Raw genomic sequence first — 20,632 nt, forward strand, 5'->3', positions numbered from 1 at the left:
GTATTGAATGTACAATTAATATTGAGTGAATATGTGCAATTAGTACTATTTAGTGAATATGTGCAATTAATAGTATTTAGTGAATATGTGCAATTAATAGTATTTAGTGAATATGTGCAATTAATAGTATTTAGTGAATATGTGCAATTAATAGTATTAATGAATATGTGCAATTAATAGTATTGAATGTACAATTAATATTTAGTGAATATGTGCCATAAACCACCACATAAAAGGTAATAATAATAATAATAATAACAACAACAACAACAACAACAACAACAATAATAATAATAATAATAATAAGCAACTTTGAGGAAGAAATGCCTTTTCCTCCTGATGCGGCAGGCTGAAGCCCCGCCCACAAGGGGGCGTGGCGCCCGCGGAGGGCGTGGCCTGGACGCGGAAGTCCCGGGCAAGCCCCGCCCACTCCCTCTGCAGGCATGGCGTCGCTCTTCGGAGGCGTCGAAGGGTGAGTCCAATGCAAAGCAAGGCAAGGCAACCGGAATTCCTGGAAACATTGTCCCAAATGCACATGTTTAAAGCCTATTTCTGCAAAAGGCAGGCTGAAGTGCAGTGTGGGTTATGATCTGCTTTGTTTACACCAGGGGTCCCCAAACTAAGGCCCTCCAAGGTCATTTACCTGGCCCCCGCCCTCAATTATAATATAATATTTTTATATCAGTTTTAATAATATAATATATTGTATATACATATGATATTGATAATAATATCATTTTATACAATATAATACTAATAATACCATATAATAATATTAATTATATGTTATATATTACAGTATAGTGGTATAGTTCAATATAGTAATATATAATGTTAATATTGTGCAATAATAATAATAATAATAATAATAATAATAATAATAATAAGTTTATTTGTATCCCGCCACCATCTCCCCCGGAGGGGACTCGGGGCGGCTCACAGAAATATCAAATACAAAACAATAACAATATACAATACATCAATAAACAATAACATGCACCAATTGTAATATTTGCACATTAACCAAAAAGAATAAAAACACACTTATTAAAAACATAGAATTTAAAAACAGTGAGGTTGTAATAGTAGATTAGCAAAGTGCACATCATAGGTTGTAAACTCAAAACATAGATAAAGTGCTATGCTAATAATATAATATATTGTATGTACATATAATATTGATAATAATATTATAATGTAATACAATATAACACTAATAATAATACCATATAATAATATTAATTATATGTTATATATTACATATAATATTACAGTATAGTGGTATAGTTCAATATAGTAATATATAATGCTAATATTGTGCTATGCTAATAATATAATATATTGTATGTACATATAATATTGATAATAATATTATAATGTAATACAATATAACACTAATAATAATACCATATAATAATATTAATTATATGTTATATATTACATATAATATTACAGTATAGTGGTATAGTTCAATATAGTAATATATAATGCTAATATTGTGCTATGCTAATAATATAATATATTGTATGTACATATAATATTGATAATAATATTATAATGTAATACAATATAACACTAATAATAATACCATATAATAATATTAATTATATGTTATATATTACATATAATATTACAGTATAGTGGTATAGTTCAATATAGTAATATATAATGCTAATATTGTGCTATGCTAATAATATAATATATTGTATGTACATATAATATTGATAATAATATTATAATGTAATACAATATAACACTAATAATAATACCATATAATAATATTAATTATATGTTATATATTACATATAATATTACAGTATAGTGGTATAGTTCAATATAGTAATATATAATGCTAATATTGTGCTATGCTAATAATATAATATATTGTATGTAGATACAGCTGCTCTGAGTTCCCTTCGGGGTGAGAAGGGCGGGATATAAATGTAGTAAATAAATGTAGTAAATGAATAAATAAAAAATTTTAGACTTAGGCTCACCCAGAGTCTGAAATGACTTGAAGGCACACAACAACAACAATAATCCTAATTAACCTGACTATCTCATTGGCCAGAAGCAGGCCCACACTTCCTATTGAAAGCCTGATAGGTTTATGTTGGTTAAAATTGTTTTGATTTTTAAATATTGTATTGTTCTTTCGTTGTTGTTGTTGTTGTTGTTGTTGTTTTGCAATACAAATAAGACATATGCAGTGTGCATAGGAATTTGTTCGTTTTTTTATTCCAAATGATAATTCGGCCCCTTAACAGTCTGAAGGATTGTGGACCGGCCCTCGGCTTTAAAAGTTTGAGGACACCTGGTTTACACTCTGTGACACTATGATTTCTGTTCCTGGGCTGCAAATGCCACTGCTTCCTAATTGCTTCTGTCATCAAAAACCTGGGGGAAGTCAATCAAACTGCAAAAGCTTTGCATTTTTTTAATGATGGTGATAATAATAACTACCTCAAAATTGCAATAATAATCTATATATATAAAAGAGTGATGGCATCACGGCGACCCACAAAACAACAAAACTACAGGCCCCCCCAACCTCGAAATTTGACAACACAACCCATCATCCACGCCTCTAGGTTGATACAACAAAAAGAAAAGAAAAATAAAGTCCTAATTAGAGGGAGAGGAATAATTGCTTTTATCCAATTGCTGCCAGTTAGAAGGATAAGCTCCTCCCACTTGGTCTCCTAGCAACCCAATAAAAAATAATAAAAAACACTAAAAATACTTAAAAACACTAAAAAATCAATACAATGAAATACTATAATAACAGAAAATAACTAAAAATAATACAAGAAAATAATAAAATATAATAAATAAAAAGATAACTTACAATAAAAATAATTTAAAAATACAAATAACGTCAAATAAAAATTACACAACAATTTTTAACCAATACCACCACCACTTTGCCACAGTAACGCGTGGCCAGGCACAGCTAGTAATATATATTATTGGTGATTATAATAACCTCATAATAATAATACTATTATATATTATTATTATTATTGATAATAACCTCAAAATAATAAGAAATATATACTATTGTATGCTCGCTCTGTGCAATAATGTTTTTACTGAGTGTCATGCTTAAATTTATTATTTTTCTAATGTGGAATTTTTATTATGATGGGTATGTTATTGTCATTTTATTCTTTTGATATTAAGTGAAGTAGTTATGACATTGAATGTTTGCCGTTTATATGTACGTTAACCGCCCTGAGTCCCTCTGGGGAGAGAGGTGGTCTAGAAATAACATTATTATTATTATTGACACAACAACATTGTATGACACAGCAAACAAGATAGATATGCTGGATTTCGTTTCACAAAATCACAAGTCGAACACTTCCCAAGTGTCTAGGACTGTGTGATGTATTTTCAGATGATGTGTGCAGATCCCAGCAGGGTGGCCTTTTGCAGTTGGCAGATCGTAATTTTGTCAATGTCTGTTGTTTCCAAATGCCGGCTGAGATCTTTTGGCACAGCACCCAATGTGCCCATCACCACCGGGACCACCTGCACTGGTTTCTGACAGAGTCTTTGAAGTTCAATCTTGAGGTCCTGAGAGCGGCTGAGTTTTTCCTGTTGTTTTTCATCAATGCGACTGTCACCTGGGATGATGATGATGATGATGATTATTATTATTATTGTATGACACAGCAAACAAGATAGATATGCTGGATTTCGTATCATAAAATCACAAGTCGGACACTTCCCAAGTGTCTAAGACTGTGTGATGTATTTTCGGATGATGCGCGCAGATCCCAGCAGGGTGGCCTTTTGCAGTTGGCAGATAGTGATTTTTGTCAATGTCTAATAATAATAATAATAAAGAGGGTTGGAAGAGACCCCTTGGGCCATTTAGTCCAACCCCCTTCTGGTGTGAGCAATCTGGGTGCCGCCCGTTGGACCACTTGAAGCTTCCGAACAGTCTTCAAAGGCAGCCCCACATACAGTGCATTGCCGTAGTCTATCCGGGATGTAACCAGAGCGTGGACCACCGTGGCCAAGTCTCACTTCCCAAGGTACAGGTGCAAATGGCGCACAAGTTTGAATTAATAACCTCATTATAATAATAATACTATAAAATATAAATAATGATATATTAATCTATATATATAAAAGGGTAATGAAATTTCAGCCTAAGACAAAACAACAAAACTACACATCCCAGAAACACTAGACTTGGCACCACAACCCCTCATCCATGCCTCTACGTTCATACAACAAAAAGAAAAGAAAAATAAAGTCCTAATTAGAGGGAGAGGAATAATTGTTTTTATTCAATTGCTGCCAGTTAGAAGGCTAAGCTCCGCCCACTTGGTCTCCTAGTAACTCACTCAGCCCAGGGGACAGCCTCACTTAGGCCTCTTCCACACTGCCTATAAAATACAGATTATCAGATTTGAACTGGATTATATGGCAGTGTAGACTCAAGGCCCTTCCACACAGCTATAGAACCCATTTATAATCTTATATTATCTGCTTTGAACTGGATTATCTTGAGTTCACACTGCCAGATAATCCACTTCAGTGTGCATTTTATACAGCTGTGTAGAAGGGGCCTCATACTTCGCCACAGCAACACGTGGCCGGGCACAGCTAGTAATATATATAAATAACTAGCTGTGTGAGAGAACTCTAAATTCAAAACACTAAATGAAGAACATCACTCGGAAAACATTCCAGACATCAAACCATCAGGGCCAGCTAATCACCTCCCAACAAAGGATTCCCCCAGGCAGGAAGAAGCCAGGCTTTGAAGCTACAAGGCTGTTCAGTGTTGCATCCCCACCCATGCTAAGGGTCATGGTTTTACCTCTCTCGGGTGTGACAGGATTGTGATAGTAGGTACAGTAGAGTCTCACTTATCCAAGCTAAACAGGCCGGCAGAAGCTTGGATAAGTGAATATCTTGGATAATAAGGAGGGATTAAGGAACTGCCTATTAAACCTCAAATTAGGTTATGGTTTTACAAATTAAGCACCAAAACTTCATGTTATACAACAAATTTGACAGAAAAAGTAGTTCAATACGCAGTAATGTTATGTTGTAATTACTGTATTTACGAATTTAGCACCAAAATATCACGATATATTGAAAACATTGACTACAAAAATGGCTTGGATTATCCAGAGGCTTGGATAAGTGAGTGTCGTGCTCACTTCAAACGACCGGCATGAAGACAGACCACTGGTGGCTGTTATCAAACAGGATCTTTATTGAAGAACACTCGACATGAACAAAGTCGAGAATGGCATAATGTTTACATACAATCACCTTTATCACCTTTGTTTCAACGTCACATCACACGTAATTATCATCACTACAAAACAGTTACTCATTAAAATTGTTTTGGTTACTCTCCTGAGTTTCCCAGGCTTCTCTGCCAGATGTTCCGTGCGAGATGTAGAGGAGTGTAATTTGTTATGGCTCCGATTCAAGAGCTTGCAAACTCAGCTCTTGGAATTGGTCCCATGACAAGTGAGGCTTGGATAAGTGAGACTCTACTGTATGTGAATACCTGAAAACACTTGTCGGTTCGAATGCTGTCCAAATTTTGCATCTATCAGTGAAGCAGTTTGGGAGATATGAGGTCCCCACAAACGGACATGGCATCTTTATTTATATAGATAACTAGCTGTGCCCGGCCACGCGTTGTTGTGTTGTTGTCTGGTGGTGTTGGTGAGAACTTGTTGAGGTAGTGGTGGTATTGAATGTCTGTTGTATGGTTGTCCTTATGTTTAGTATGCATTTGGTTGTTTGTGTACTGTGAAAGTGGTGAGGAGAGAGGCGGGGGGTCTATGTCCCTGTGTCGTATTGTATAGTATTTATACATTGTGCATGTGTTGTGAATGCTTGGATTGTGTCCTGCTGCATAGTTGAAAGGGTTGGGCTGGATGGTCCTTAAGGGTCTCTCCAAACTCTTGTGCCTGTCCCCTGGGCTGAGTGGGTTGCTAGGAGACCAAGTGGGTGGAACTTAGCCTTGTAACTGGCAGCAATTGGATAAAAACAATTATTCCTCTCCCTCTAATTAGGACTTTATTTTTCTTTTCTTTTTGTTGTATCAACCTAGAGGCGTGGGTGATGGGTTGTGTTGTCAAATTTCGAGGTTGGGGGGCCTGTAGTTTTGTTGTTTTGTCCGCTGCCCTGATGCCATTACTCTTTTATATATATAGATAATATGAAATGTATATGAGGCAAGGGCAGGCAAAGCGGTGCCAAACCGAATCAATCCTCGAGTGTGGATGCCCCCCTTTTGGTAGGGAAAGGAGAAAGGCCTTGCAAAACCATGGCATGGATCCACGTTAATTAAACCATGAGAGTTATCCAGTGCAGATGTGCCTTGGCGTCCCCGCTTTTTGCAAGAGCCGGTCCTGACCCAAATCACGAGGGAGCCTTGTTTTCGCCGTTTCCCGAAAAGCAGTTTATTTTTAATGTGTTGTCGAAGGCTTTCATGGCCGGGATCACAGGGTTGTTGTATGTCTTTCGGGCTGTGTGGCCATGTTCCAGAAGCATTCTCTCCTGACGTTTCGCCCACATCTATGGCAGGCATCCTCAGAGGTTGTGAGGTATGGAGAAAACTAAGCAAAGAGGTTAATATATATCTGTGGAAAGTCTAGGGTGGGAGAGGTCAGTGTGAATGTTGTGTAGTTAATCACTTTAATTAGCAATGAAAAGCTTATCTGCTGTCTTCTTCCTGCCTCTGGGGCATCCTTTGTTTAGAGTCGTTAACTGCCCTTGGTTGATTCATGTCTGGAAATCCTCTGTTTTCAGAGTATTGCTTTTTATTTACTGTTCAAAGAAGAAACCATGAAAATGAACAAAATCTGGCTACCAGTATTAAAAAACTCAAAAATCAGAACAGTAAATAAAAAGCAATACTCTGAAAACAGAGGATTTCCAGACATGAATCAACCAAGGGCAGTTAACGACTCTAAACAAAGGATGCCCCAGAGGCAGGAAGAAGACAGCAGATAAGCTTTTCATTGCTAATTAAAGTGATTAACTACACAACATTCACACTGACCTCTCTCACCCTAGACTTTCCACAGATATATATTAACCTCTTTGCTTAGTTTTCTCCATACCTCACAACCTCTGAGGATGCCTGCCATAGATGTGGGCGAAACGTCAGGAGAGAATGCTTCTGGAACATGGCCACACAGCCCGAAAGACATACAACAACCCAGTTTATTTTTAATTTGGGGGAATTTTCTGCAGCCTCTTACGCAACCCTGTATTCGGACGCTATGCATTTTTGATAGAGAACAGTTTGGCCTTTCTTCAGAACCAGAGCGCTGGCCTTTCTGCAAAATAGACAGCAAGGAAGCAAGGAAGGAAGGAAGGGAGCTTTTGAGCAGAGCTTGGGAACGGAGCGTTTCCCATCCCGAAATCTGGCATCTCCAAAGTTGTTCATATGAGAATGGATAGGGGAGAGAAGGGGCATCAACTCCACCCGCTCATAGAAAAAGTGTGGGCGACCAAGAAAACAAAACCAACCTCAGTGCATGGCATCCATCGACCTCGCCAAGGCGTCCAACACCGTGAACCACAGCGCTCTCTGGACCATCCTCCCAAAAATCGGGTGCCCTGACAGATTCATGGACACCCTGCTGCTCCTCCACGATGATGTGCTGGCAACAGTCTTGGACAGCAATGCCTCCCAAAGTGACCCATTTAAGGTGGAATCAGGTGTCAAACAAGGATGTGTTATTGCCCCAACTTTATTCTCAATCTTCATTGCTATGATGCTTCATCTTGTTGATGGGAAGCTATTTAACCTCAGCAGATTGAAAGACAAAACCAATGTCACTACAAAGTCTGTGATAGAACTCCAATATGCCGATGATAACGTAGTCTGTGCGCATTCAGAAGAAGACCTACAACGTCTGTGATAGGACTTCAATATGCCGATGATAACGTAGTCTGTACGCATTCAGAAGAAGACCTACATCTGTGATAGAACTCCAATATGCCGATGATAACGTAGTCTGTGCGCATTCAGAAGAAGACCTACATCTGTGATAGAACTCCAATATGCCGATGATAACGTAGTCTGTGCGCATTCAGAAGAAGACCTACAACGTCTGTGATAGGACTTCAATATGCCGATGATAACGTAGTCTGTACGCATTCAGAAGAAGACCTACATCTGTGATAGAACTCCAATATGCCGATGATAACGTAGTCTGTACGCATTCAGAAGAAGACCTACATCTGTGATAGAACTCCAATATGCCGATGATAACGTAGTCTGTGCGCATTCAGAAGAAGACCTACAACGTCTGTGATAGGACTTCAATATGCCGATGATAACGTAGTCTGTACGCATTCAGAAGAAGACCTACATCTGTGATAGAACTCCAATATGCCGATGATAACGTAGTCTGTGCGCATTCAGAAGAAGACCTACATCTGTGATAGAACTCCAATATGCCGATGATAACGTAGTCTGTGCGCATTCAGAAGAAGACCTACAACGTCTGTGATAGGACTTCAATATGCCGATGATAACGTAGTCTGTACGCATTCAGAAGAAGACCTACATCTGTGATAGAACTCCAATATGCCGATGATAACGTAGTCTGTACGCATTCAGAAGAAGACCTACATCTGTGATAGAACTCCAATATGCCGATGATAACGTAGTCTGTGCGCATTCAGAAGAAGACCTACATCTGTGATAGAACTCCAATATGCCGATGATAACGTAGTCTGTGCGCATTCAGAAGAAGACCTACATCTGTGATAGAACTCCAATATGCCGATGATAACGTAGTCTGTACGCATTCAGAAGAAGACCTACATCTGTGATAGAACTCCAATATGCCGATGATAACGTAGTCTGTACGCATTCAGAAGAAGACCTACATCTGTGATAGAACTCCAATATGCCGATGATAACGTAGTCTGTGCGCATTCAGAAGAAGACCTACATCTGTGATAGAACTCCAATATGCCGATGATAACGTAGTCTGTGCGCATTCAGAAGACCTACAACATCTGTGATAGAACTCCAATATGCCGATGATAACGTAGTCTGTACGCATTCAGAAGAAGACCTACAACGTCTGTGATAGGACTTCAATATGCTGACAATAACATAGTCTGTGCGCATTCAGAAGAAGGCCTACAGCATCTGTGATAGAACTCCAATATGCCAATGATAACATAGTCTGTGCGCATTCAGAAGACCTACAACATCTGTGATAGAACTCCAATATGCCGATGATAACGTAGTCTGTGCGCATTCAGAAGACCTACAACATCTGTGATAGAACTCCAATATGCCGATGATAACGTAGTCTGTGCGCATTCAGAAGACCTACAACATCTGTGATAGAACTCCAATATGCCGATGATAACGTAGTCTGTGCGCATTCAGAAGACCTACAACATCTGTGATAGAACTCCAATATGCCGATGATAACGTAGTCTGTGCGCATTCAGAAGACCTACAACATCTGTGATAGAACTCCAATATGCCGATGATAACATAGTCTGTGCGCATTCAGAAGACCTACAACATCTGTGATAGAACTCCAATATGCCGATGATAACGTAGTCTGTGCGCATTCAGAAGACCTACAACATCTGTGATAGAACTCCAATATGCCGATGATAACGTAGTCTGTGCGCATTCAGAAGACCTACAACATCTGTGATAGAACTCCAATATGCCGATGATAACGTAGTCTGTGCGCATTCAGAAGACCTACAACATCTGTGATAGAACTCCAATATGCCGATGATAACGTAGTCTGTGCGCATTCAGAAGACCTACAACATCTGTGATAGAACTCCAATATGCCGATGATAACGTAGTCTGTGCGCATTCAGAAGACCTACAACATCTGTGATAGAACTCCAATATGCCGATGATAACGTAGTCTGTGCGCATTCAGAAGACCTACAACATCTGTGATAGAACTCCAATATGCCGATGATAACGTAGTCTGTGCGCATTCAGAAGACCTACAACATCTGTGATAGAACTCCAATATGCCGATGTTAACGTAGTCTGTGCGCATTCAGAAGGCCTACAACATCTGTGATAGAACTCCAATATGCCGATGTTAACGTAGTCTGTGCGCATTCAGAAGGCCTACAACATCTGTGATAGAACTCCAATATGCCGATGATAACGTAGTCTGTGCGCATTCAGAAGACCTACAACATCTGTGATAGAACTCCAATATGCCGATGATAACGTAGTCTGTGCGCATTCAGAAGACCTACAACATCTGTGATAGAACTCCAATATGCCGATGATAACGTAGTCTGTGCGCATTCAGAAGACCTACAACATCTGTGATAGAACTCCAATATGCCGATGATAACGTAGTCTGTGCGCATTCAGAAGACCTACAACATCTGTGATAGAACTCCAATATGCCGATGATAACGTAGTCTGTGCGCATTCAGAAGACCTACAACATCTGTGATAGAACTCCAATATGCCGATGATAACGTAGTCTGTGCGCATTCAGAAGACCTACAACATCTGTGATAGAACTCCAATATGCCGATGATAACGTAGTCTGTGCGCATTCAGAAGACCTACAACATCTGTGATAGAACTCCAATATGCCGATGATAACGTAGTCTGTGCGCATTCAGAAGACCTACAACATCTGTGATAGAACTCCAATATGCCGATGATAACGTAGTCTGTGCGCATTCAGAAGGCCTACAACATCTGTGATAGAACTCCAATATGCCGATGTTAACGTAGTCTGTGCGCATTCAGAAGGCCTACAACATCTGTGATAGAACTCCAATATGCCGATGATAACGTAGTCTGTGCGCATTCAGAAGACCTACAACATCTGTGATAGAACTCCAATATGCCGATGTTAACGTAGTCTGTGCGCATTCAGAAGACCTACAACATCTGTGATAGAACTCCAATATGCCGATGATAACGTAGTCTGTGCGCATTCAGAAGACCTACAACATCTGTGATAGAACTCCAATATGCCGATGATAACGTAGTCTGTGCGCATTCAGAAGACCTACAACATCTGTGATAGAACTCCAATATGCCGATGTTAACGTAGTCTGTGCGCATTCAGAAGACCTACAACATCTGTGATAGAACTCCAATATGCCGATGATAACGTAGTCTGTGCGCATTCAGAAGACCTACAACATCTGTGATAGAACTCCAATATGCCGATGATAACGTAGTCTGTGCGCATTCAGAAGACCTACAACATCTGTGATAGAACTCCAATATGCCGATGATAACGTAGTCTGTGCGCATTCAGAAGGCCTACAACATCTGTGATAGAACTCCAATATGCCGATGTTAACGTAGTCTGTGCGCATTCAGAAGACCTACAACATCTGTGATAGAACTCCAATATGCCGATGATAACGTAGTCTGTGCGCATTCAGAAGACCTACAACATCTGTGATAGAACTCCAATATGCCGATGTTAACGTAGTCTGTGCGCATTCAGAAGACCTACAACATCTGTGATAGAACTCCAATATGCCGATGATAACGTAGTCTGTGCGCATTCAGAAGACCTACAACATCTGTGATAGAACTCCAATATGCCGATGATAACGTAGTCTGTGCGCATTCAGAAGACCTACAACATCTGTGATAGAACTCCAATATGCCGATGATAACGTAGTCTGTGCGCATTCAGAAGGCCTACAACATCTGTGATAGAACTCCAATATGCCGATGATAACGTAGTCTGTGCGCATTCAGAAGGCCTACAACATCTGTGATAGAACTCCAATATGCCGATGATAACGTAGTCTGTGCGCATTCAGAAGACCTACAACATCTGTGATAGAACTCCAATATGCCGATGATAACGTAATCTGTGCGCATTCAGAAGACCTACAACATCTGTGATAGAACTCCAATATGCCGATGATAACGTAGTCTGTGCGCATTCAGAAGGCCTACAACATCTGTGATAGAACTCCAATATGCCGATGATAACGTAGTCTGTGCGCATTCAGAAGGCCTACAACATCTGTGATAGAACTCCAATATGCCGATGATAACGTAGTCTGTGCGCATTCAGAAGACCTACAACATCTGTGATAGAACTCCAATATGCCGATGATAACGTAGTCTGTGCGCATTCATAAGGCCTACAACATCTGTGATAGAACTCCAATATGCCGATGATAACGTAGTCTGTGCGCATTCAGAAGACCTACAACATCTGTGATAGAACTCCAATATGCCGATGTTAACGTAGTCTGTGCGCATTCAGAAGACCTACAACATCTGTGATAGAACTCCAATATGCCGATGATAACGTAGTCTGTGCGCATTCAGAAGGCCTACAACATCTGTGATAGAACTCCAATATGCCGATGATAACGTAGTCTGTGCGCATTCAGAAGACCTACAACATCTGTGATAGAACTCCAATATGCCGATGATAACGTAGTCTGTGCGCATTCAGAAGACCTACAACATCTGTGATAGAACTCCAATATGCCGATGATAACGTAGTCTGTGTGCAGTCAGAAGAAGATTTACAACATCTGTTATAGAATTTCAATATGCCGATGACAACGTAGTCTGTGCGCATTCAGAAGAAGACCTACAACATCTGTTATAGAACTCCAATTTGCTGATGATAATGTAGTCTGTGAGCATTTAGAAAAAGACCTACAACATCAGTGATAGAACTCCAATATGCCAATGATAATAATAATAATAATAATAAAACTTTATTTATATGCCGCCCTATCTCCCAGATGGGACTCAGGGCGGTTTACAGTCGTAAAAGCAAACACAAACATTACATAACAACATAATACACATTATTAAACAAAGTAAAATAATACAATTATAAAAATAAATCACACTTACATGACCAGATCAAGGGGACGGGAACCATAAAACCAATATATTAAAATGTATCATTTTAGGCTAGGGAAATCTTGTGCAATATATTCAGGCCCAGAAATCGGCGGTAGTCCAATGTAATTACTCAAAACCCTGCCGACACCACCAGGTCTTCAGTTCCTTACGGAAATTGGATAATGTAGGGGATGGTCTGATCTCTTTTGGAAATGCATTCCAGAGCCGGGATGGGGGCCACTGCCGAGAAGGCTCGTTCCCTCGTCCTCACCAGCCGCACTTGAGACGGTGGTGGGAGCGCGAGAAGAGCCTCCCCGGATGATCTCAAGGTCCGCACTGGCTCATAGGATAACGTAGCCTGTGTGCATTCAGAAGATGACCTACAACATCTGTGATAGAACTCTAATTTGCCGACGACAACGTAGTCTGTGAGAATTCAGAAGAAGACCCACAAGCCTGGGCCTCCTGAAACTCCATCAGTATTTAAACTTTGTGATGTTGGGCACGTTTGCTCTCTAGGTGCATCATTATTTATTTATTTTATTTATTTACAGTATTTATATTCCGCCCTTCTCACCCTGAAGGGGACTCAGGGCGGATTACAATGAACACATATATGGCAAACATTCAATGCCAATAGACAAACAACATTCAGTTTTAGACAGACACAGAGGCATTTTTTTTAACATCTTCCAGCTTCACGATTTTCGGCCACAGGGGGAGCTGTTGCTTCACCGTCCATTGGTGGCTGTTCTTCCTCTTCTTTTCCTCGTGAGCAGTTTTATGGTGTTGTAGATTAGTTAAATTAGCCTCCCGCATAAAGCGTACCTAAATTTCCCTAATTGACAGATTCAACTGTCTTTCGGGGCTGCTAGGTCAACAGCAAGCCGGGGCTATTTTTTTTTTTTTTTATGGTCGGAGGCTTAACCCGACCCGGGCTTCGAACTCATGACCTCTCGGTCATTAGTGATTTATAGCAGCTGGTTACTAGCCAGCTGCGCCACAGCCCGGCCCCATCATGGGTGGGGTTCAGTGTGCTCTCTGGCTGCAGGGTGAACTACAGCTCCCACCATGGTGGGTCAGACCCCCTTAATTCCCTCTAGTAGGTTCACTTGGTCATGAGGGTTCTCTATGCCAAGTGTGGTCCCGATTTATTCTTGGTGGGGGTCACAGTGTCTCAGAGAGCCGCGGTTGTGCCGGCTGAACTGCTGACCTGAAGGTCAGTGGTTCGAATCCGTGAGATGGGGTGAGTGCAATATAATAGTAATAATGATGATGAGATTTTGGGTTCTGCGTGGGCTTGTTTTTGCTTCCTCCCCTTTATTTCTTGGTTTCCTTCTTCCTTGCAGGGGAGGGACCCACTCCAAAGTGGTGCTTCTCTCCGAAAACGGGCGCATCTTGGCCGAAGCGGAAGGTCCTTGCACCAACCATTGGGTGAGTCAGGCTTTCTCTTCTTCCTCCCCATCCGCACTGGGGAGTTAATGCAGTTTGGAACCGCTCTTCACTGCCATGGTTGCATGCAATGCAGTCGTACTGTTACAAGGCCTTTGCCTTCTCTGCCGAGGAGCGCTAGTTTCTGCACATTGCAAGAAACAATGCATTGTTTTGTTTTTTGCTTATTGTGCTTTTTTGTGTATGTTCCCCTATCAGCCAATGACTACCCAGGGGTTGATTTCTGTTTTACACAACCAAGCAATTGACACAATCATCAAGCGCATTTTGTTGTGGGAGATTTCAATAGCCATAGCTGCGCCTGGGGTTATGGCGAAGCCGACAGAAATGGCGAAGCAGTTCTGATGTGGGCCGACAATAGTAAAACGGCCTCCTCCATGATAATAAATTGCCACCATCATTTAATAGTGGCCGACGGAAGCGTGGTTATATCCCTGCTCTGATTTTTGTAAATGAAAGGATAGTCCACCAATGGAGCTTCTGTTCAACCCTTTCAAATCTCTCTGCTTGAGCGGTGATGGCACAATCGTCAGCATAGATGAAACTCTCTGTGCTTTCTGGCCGTGGGTGGTCATTGGTGTAAATACAGTAGAGTCTCACTTATCCAAGCCTCGCTTATCCAAGCCTCTGGATTATCCAAGCCATTTTTGTAGTTAATGTTTTCAATATATCGTGATATTTTGGTGCTAAATTCGTAAATACAACATAATTACAACATAACATGACTGTGTATTGAACTACTTTTTCTGTCAAATGTGTTGTATAACATGATGTTTTGGCCCTTAATGTCAAGACCCAGGCTACGGAGCACCAATAACCATGCGCAGAGGCCAGATTCTATCTAATATCTTTATTAAAGGAATATATAAAGCCAATAAAAACAAGTGAAGAATAAAGTTCAGAAGTAGACCTTTCAGGAAAGGTCAAATATAGTCCAGGAAAACAATGTCCAATATGAGATATTAGAGTCCAAAGTTATAATCCAATAACCGAAACACACACTTTGCCAAGCAAAGTGTGGGGAAATGACAAGGTCCTTTAGTCCAATGGAGCTTGACAACAAGGCTGGAAAACAAACTAGATTCTTGGCAAACAAGGCTTGATCGAGGCAACAAGAAGCAAGAAGCAAGAAGCTAGAACGAGGTCCGTGACGAGGTCCGGGGAACAAGGCTGGCTTGGAAACTGGAACAAGATCCGTGGCAAGGTCCTGGAAGCAAAGGAACTGGAGTAGCGTAGTCTACACATGATCTCACTCCTGAAGCTGACGAATTGACTCCGCAAGGATTTCTTTGCGGGTAAACACCTATATAGGATCTTGTTTTCCCGCCAAGGAACACTTTCCCTGGGGAACAAGAAACGAAACCAATACTGTGTCCAGATGCATGACTCCTTAAGATTTCCCAAGGGAAACAGGCTTAATCAGCTAATTGTCTGGCAGCAATCCTGGCGCTTCGGCGACTCGCCTCCCGAGCGCCTCTATCTCGATTATAATCATCCCGGCGAGAAAATGGGGGAGAATTCTGCCCAAGGCTTGTTTGGCTGACTTCTTGAGGGCAAACATCCTGCAGGTGCAGGGGCTCCGATTCTGGCTGAATCGGTGGGAAACCCAAGTTCTCCTCTTCGTCTGCCACAATAGTACTAGGAACGGGACTACATGGCCCATGAGACATCACACTTAATTTGTAAAACCATAACCTAATTTGATGTTTAATAGGCTTTTCCTTAATCCCTCCTTATTATCCAAGATACTCGCTTATCCAAGCTTCTGCCGGCCCGTTTAGCTTGGATAAGTGAGACTCTACTGTATTAAACATGGATGGAGCAAGCACGTTCCCCTGAGGCAGGCCGTTCTTCTGCTTCTCTGACCCTGGAATTCAACAAAAAAGCTCCTGCTTTGTAGCAGATTTCCTATGAAGCGGGTGAGGTGGTCGTCCTTTGTGATATTATAAGTTTTTTCTCAGGAGAAAGCGATGATTTACAGCAGTGATTCCCAAAGTGGGTGCTACCGCCCCCTGGTGGGCACTGGAGCGATCCAGGGGGGCGGTGATGGCACCTATTAGGACACAGGGGCGGGGCCAGGGGAGGGGCGGGGCCTCTTCCCAAGTGCTATATTATTATTATTATTATATTATATTTATTATTATATTATTATAGCATTATTATTATAGCATTATTATATTTATAATATTTTTAGTGTTTTTATTATTATATTACAGTAGAGTCTCACTTATCCAACACTCGCTTATCCAACGTTCTGGATTATCCAACACATTTTTGTAGTCAATGTTTTCAATACATCATGGTATTTTGGTGCTAAATTCGTACATACAGTAAGTACTACATAGCATTACTGCGTATTGAACTACTTTTTCTGTCAAATCTTTTGTATAACATGATGTTTTGGTGCTTAATTTGTAAAATCATAAGCTAATTTGATGTTTAATAGGCTTTTCCTTAATCTCTCCTTATTATCCAACATATTCGCTTATCTAACGTTCTGCCGGCCCGTTTATGTTGGATAAGCGAGACTCTACTGTATATTATATTATATTATATTATATTATAATTATATTGTTATTATAGTATTATATCAATTATTATATTATTATAGTGTTATTATATACCTATTTATACAGTGCTCTAGACACGAAATGAATAAACAAGTCAATTGCTAGGGACGGCACGATCTAGTGCTATTATCATATCATATTATAGGGTTATTATATACAGTAGAGTCTCACTTATCCAACACTCGCTTATCCAACGTTCTGGATTATCCAACACATTTTTGTAGTCAATGTTTTCAATATATCGTGATATTTTGGTGCTAAATTCATAAATACAATAATTACTACATAGCATTACTGCGTATTGAACTACTTTTTCTGCCAAATTTGTTGTCTAACATGATGTTTTGGTGCTTCATTTGTAAAATCATAACCTAATTTGATGTTTAATAGGCTTTTCCTTGATGCCTCCTTATTAGAATCATAGAATCATAGAATAGTAGAGTTGGAAGAGACCTCAAGGGCCATCTAGTCCAACCCCCCGCTAAGAAGCAGGAAATCGCATTCAAAGCACCCCCGACAGATGGCCATCCAGCCTCTGCTTAAAAGCCTCCAAAGAAGGAGCCTCCACCACGGCCCGGGGGAGAGAGTTCCACTGCCGAACAGCCCTCACAGTGAGGAAGTTCTTCCTGATGTTCAGGTGGAATCTCCTTCCTTTCCTGTAGTTTGAAGCCATTGTTCCGTGTCCTAGTCTGCAGGGCAGCAGAAAATAAGCTTGCTCCCTCCTCCTTATGACTTCCCTTCACATATTTGTACATGGCTATCATGTCTCCTCTCAGCCTTCTCTTCTGCAGGCTAAACATGCCCAGCTCTTTAAGCCTCTCCTCATAGGGCTTGTTCTCCAGACCCTTAATCATTTTAGTTGCCCTCCTCTGGACGCTTTCCAGCTTGTCAGCATCTCCCTTCATCTGCGGTGCCCAAAACTGGACACAGTGTGATTCCAGGTGTGGTCTGACCAAGGCAGAATAGAGGGGGAGCATGACTTCCCTGGATCTAGACGTTATTCCCCTATTGATGCAGGCCAAAATCCCATTGGCCTTTTTAGCCGCCGCATCACATTGTAGGCTCATGTTCAACTTGTTGTCCACGAGGACTCCAAGATCCTTTTCGCACACACTGCTGTCAAGCCAGGCGTCCCCCATTCTGTATCTTTGATTTCCATTTTTTCTGCCGAAGTGAAGTATCTTGCATTTGTCCCTGTTGAACTTCATTTTGTTAGTTTCGGCCCATCTCTCTAGTCTGTCAAGATCATTTTGAATTCTGCTCCTGTCTTCTGGCGTGTTAGCTATCCCTCCGAGTTTGGTGTCATCTGCAAACTTGATGATCGTGCCTTCTAACCCTTCGTCTAAGTCGTTAATAAAGATGTTGAAGAGAACCGGGCCCAGGACGGAGCCCTGCGGCACTCCACTTGTCACTTCTTTCCATGATGAAGACGACGCATTGGTGAGCACCCTTTGGGTTCGTTCGCTTAGCCAATTACAGATCCACCTAACCGTAGTTTTGTCTAGCCCACATTTTACTAGTTTGTTTGCCAGAAGGTCGTGGGGGACTTTGTCGAAGGCCTTACTGAAATCTAGATATGCTACATCCACGGCATTCCCTGTATCGACCCAACTCGTAACTCTATCGAAAAAAGAGATCAGATTAGTCTGGCATGACTTGTTTTTGGTAAATCCGTGTTGACTATTAGCAATGACCGCATTTGTTTCTAAGTGTTTGCAGACCACTTCCTTAATGATCTTTTCCAGAATCTTGCCTGGTATTGATGTGAGGCTGACCGGACGGTAATTGTTTGGGTCGTTCTTTTTTCCCTTCTTGAAGATAGGGACCACATTCGCCCTCCTCCAATCTGCTGGGACTTCTCCTGTTCTCCAAGAACTCTCGAAGATGATTGCCAGTGGTTCTGAAATAACTTCCGCTAGTTCCTTCAATACTCTTGGATGTAGCTGATCTGGCCCTGGGGACTTGAATTCGTTTAGAGTGGCCAGGTGTTCCTGGACAACTTGTTTCCCTATTTGGGGTTGGATTTCCCCCAATCCTTCGTCCATTCCATGTTGCTGAGGTTGAAGATGGCTTTCTTTTTGTGAGAAGACCGAGGCAAAGAAGGCATTAAGCAGTTCTGCCTTTTCCCTATCCCCTGTCACCATCACCCCATCTACTCCTTGCAGTGGCCCTATCGCCTCCTTTTTCTTCCTTTTTCTACCAACATAAGCAAAAAAGCCTTTTTTGTTGTTTTTTATGTCCCTGGCAAGCCTGAGCTCATTTTGCGCTTTAGCCTTGCGAACCTTTTCCCTACAGGAGTTGGCTATACGTTTGAATTCTTCTTTGGTGATTTCTCCCCTTTTCCACTTCTTGTGCATGTCACTTTTGAGCTTTAGCTCAGTTAGAAGTTCTTTGGACATCCATTCTGGCTTCTTTGCACTTGTCTTATTTTTCTTCTTTGTTGGCACTGTTTGCATTTGCGCCTTGAGTATTTCACTTTTGAAAAACTCCCATCCATCCTTAACTCCCTTGTTTTTTAATATCGGCGTCCATGGAATGCCGCTCAGTAATTCCTTCATTTTTTGGAAGTCAGCTCTCTTAAAGTCCAGAATGCGTGTTTGACTTGTCTTAGTTTCAGCATTCCTTTGTATTGCAAACTGCAGGAGCACATGGTCACTTGCCCCTAAGGATCCAACCACTTCAACTGTATTGATCAGGTCTTCCACATTTGTTAAGATTAGATCAAGAGTTGCTGATCCCCTTGTTGCCTCTTCTACCTTCTGGACCATAAAATTATCTGCAAGGCAAGTGAGGAATTTGTTGGACTTTGTACTCTTGGCTGAGTTTGTTTTCCAGCAGATATCGGGATAATTGAAATCGCCCATGACTACTATATCTCTTCTTTGTGCCTGTTTGGTCAGCTGTTGACAGAAGGCTTCATCAAGTCCTTCATCCTGACTCGGAGGTCTGTAGTAGACACCCACGACAAGATCTTTTTTAGTCCCGGTTCCCTTGATTCTTATCCAGATGCTTTCAAGCTGGTTTCCCGGATTACAGTCTTGCATTTCTTCTGCAACGTAACTGTTTTTGACATATAAAGCTACTCCCCCTCCTCTCCCCTTTGTTCTATTTCTGTGAAAGAGGTTATAGCCCTCAATGGTTAAATTCCAGTGATGGGAGTCATCCCACCAGGTTTCAGTGATGCCTATGACATCGTATGTGTGGTGCTGTGCTAGGAGTTGGAGTTCGTCTTGCTTACTTCCCATGCTCTGAGCATTAGTGTAAAGACATGTAAGCCCCTGTGACCTCCCCTCGAGCTGTTTATTTGGGATTATTGTGCTCTCTGTACTTGGTCCTTGCTGTGTTTGTGCAGCCCTCTGTTTAGCCTTTTGGCGGTTCCCTGTGGTCGTGGATAATATAGTGTTCGCCAGGCTGTTGTTCCCCTCCCCCAGTGGATTTAGTTTAAAGTGCGCCTGATGAGGTTTGTGAGTCTGTGTGCAAAAAGATGTTTTCCTACTTGTGTGAGATGCACCCCATCGCTTGCCAGTAGTCCATCCTCTTGGAAGAGTAGACCATGGTCAAGGAAGCCAAAATGCTCCTCTTGACACCATTTTCTGAGCCAGTTATTGACCTGTACTATTTTTCCGGCCCTTGTAGAGCCGTGTCCTACAACGGGGAGGAGGGATGAAAAGATCACATGTACATTATACAGTTTTAGCTTTGTTCCCAGAGCTCGAAAATCATTTGTGATCTTTTGAAAAGTATG

At 41.1% G+C, this 20,632-nt stretch overlaps 1 protein-coding gene across 1 annotated transcript in view; it reads left to right on the forward strand.

Moving 5' to 3' along the window:
• Positions 1-380: 380 nt before the first annotated feature.
• Positions 381-20,632, forward strand: part of nagk (N-acetylglucosamine kinase) — a 32,965-nt gene continuing 12,713 nt past the window's right edge. Inside the window, exons 1-2 of the mRNA XM_062981382.1 lie at positions 381-472; positions 14,215-14,299. Coding sequence (XP_062837452.1) covers positions 444-472; positions 14,215-14,299 — 114 coding nt within the window. The 5' untranslated portion in view covers positions 381-443. The remainder of the gene's footprint in view (positions 473-14,214; positions 14,300-20,632) is intronic.

The sequence above is a fragment of the Anolis carolinensis genome, chromosome 5 (genome assembly GCF_035594765.1).
Source record: "Anolis carolinensis isolate JA03-04 chromosome 5, rAnoCar3.1.pri, whole genome shotgun sequence".
Taxonomy (NCBI): Eukaryota; Metazoa; Chordata; class Lepidosauria; order Squamata; family Dactyloidae; genus Anolis; species Anolis carolinensis.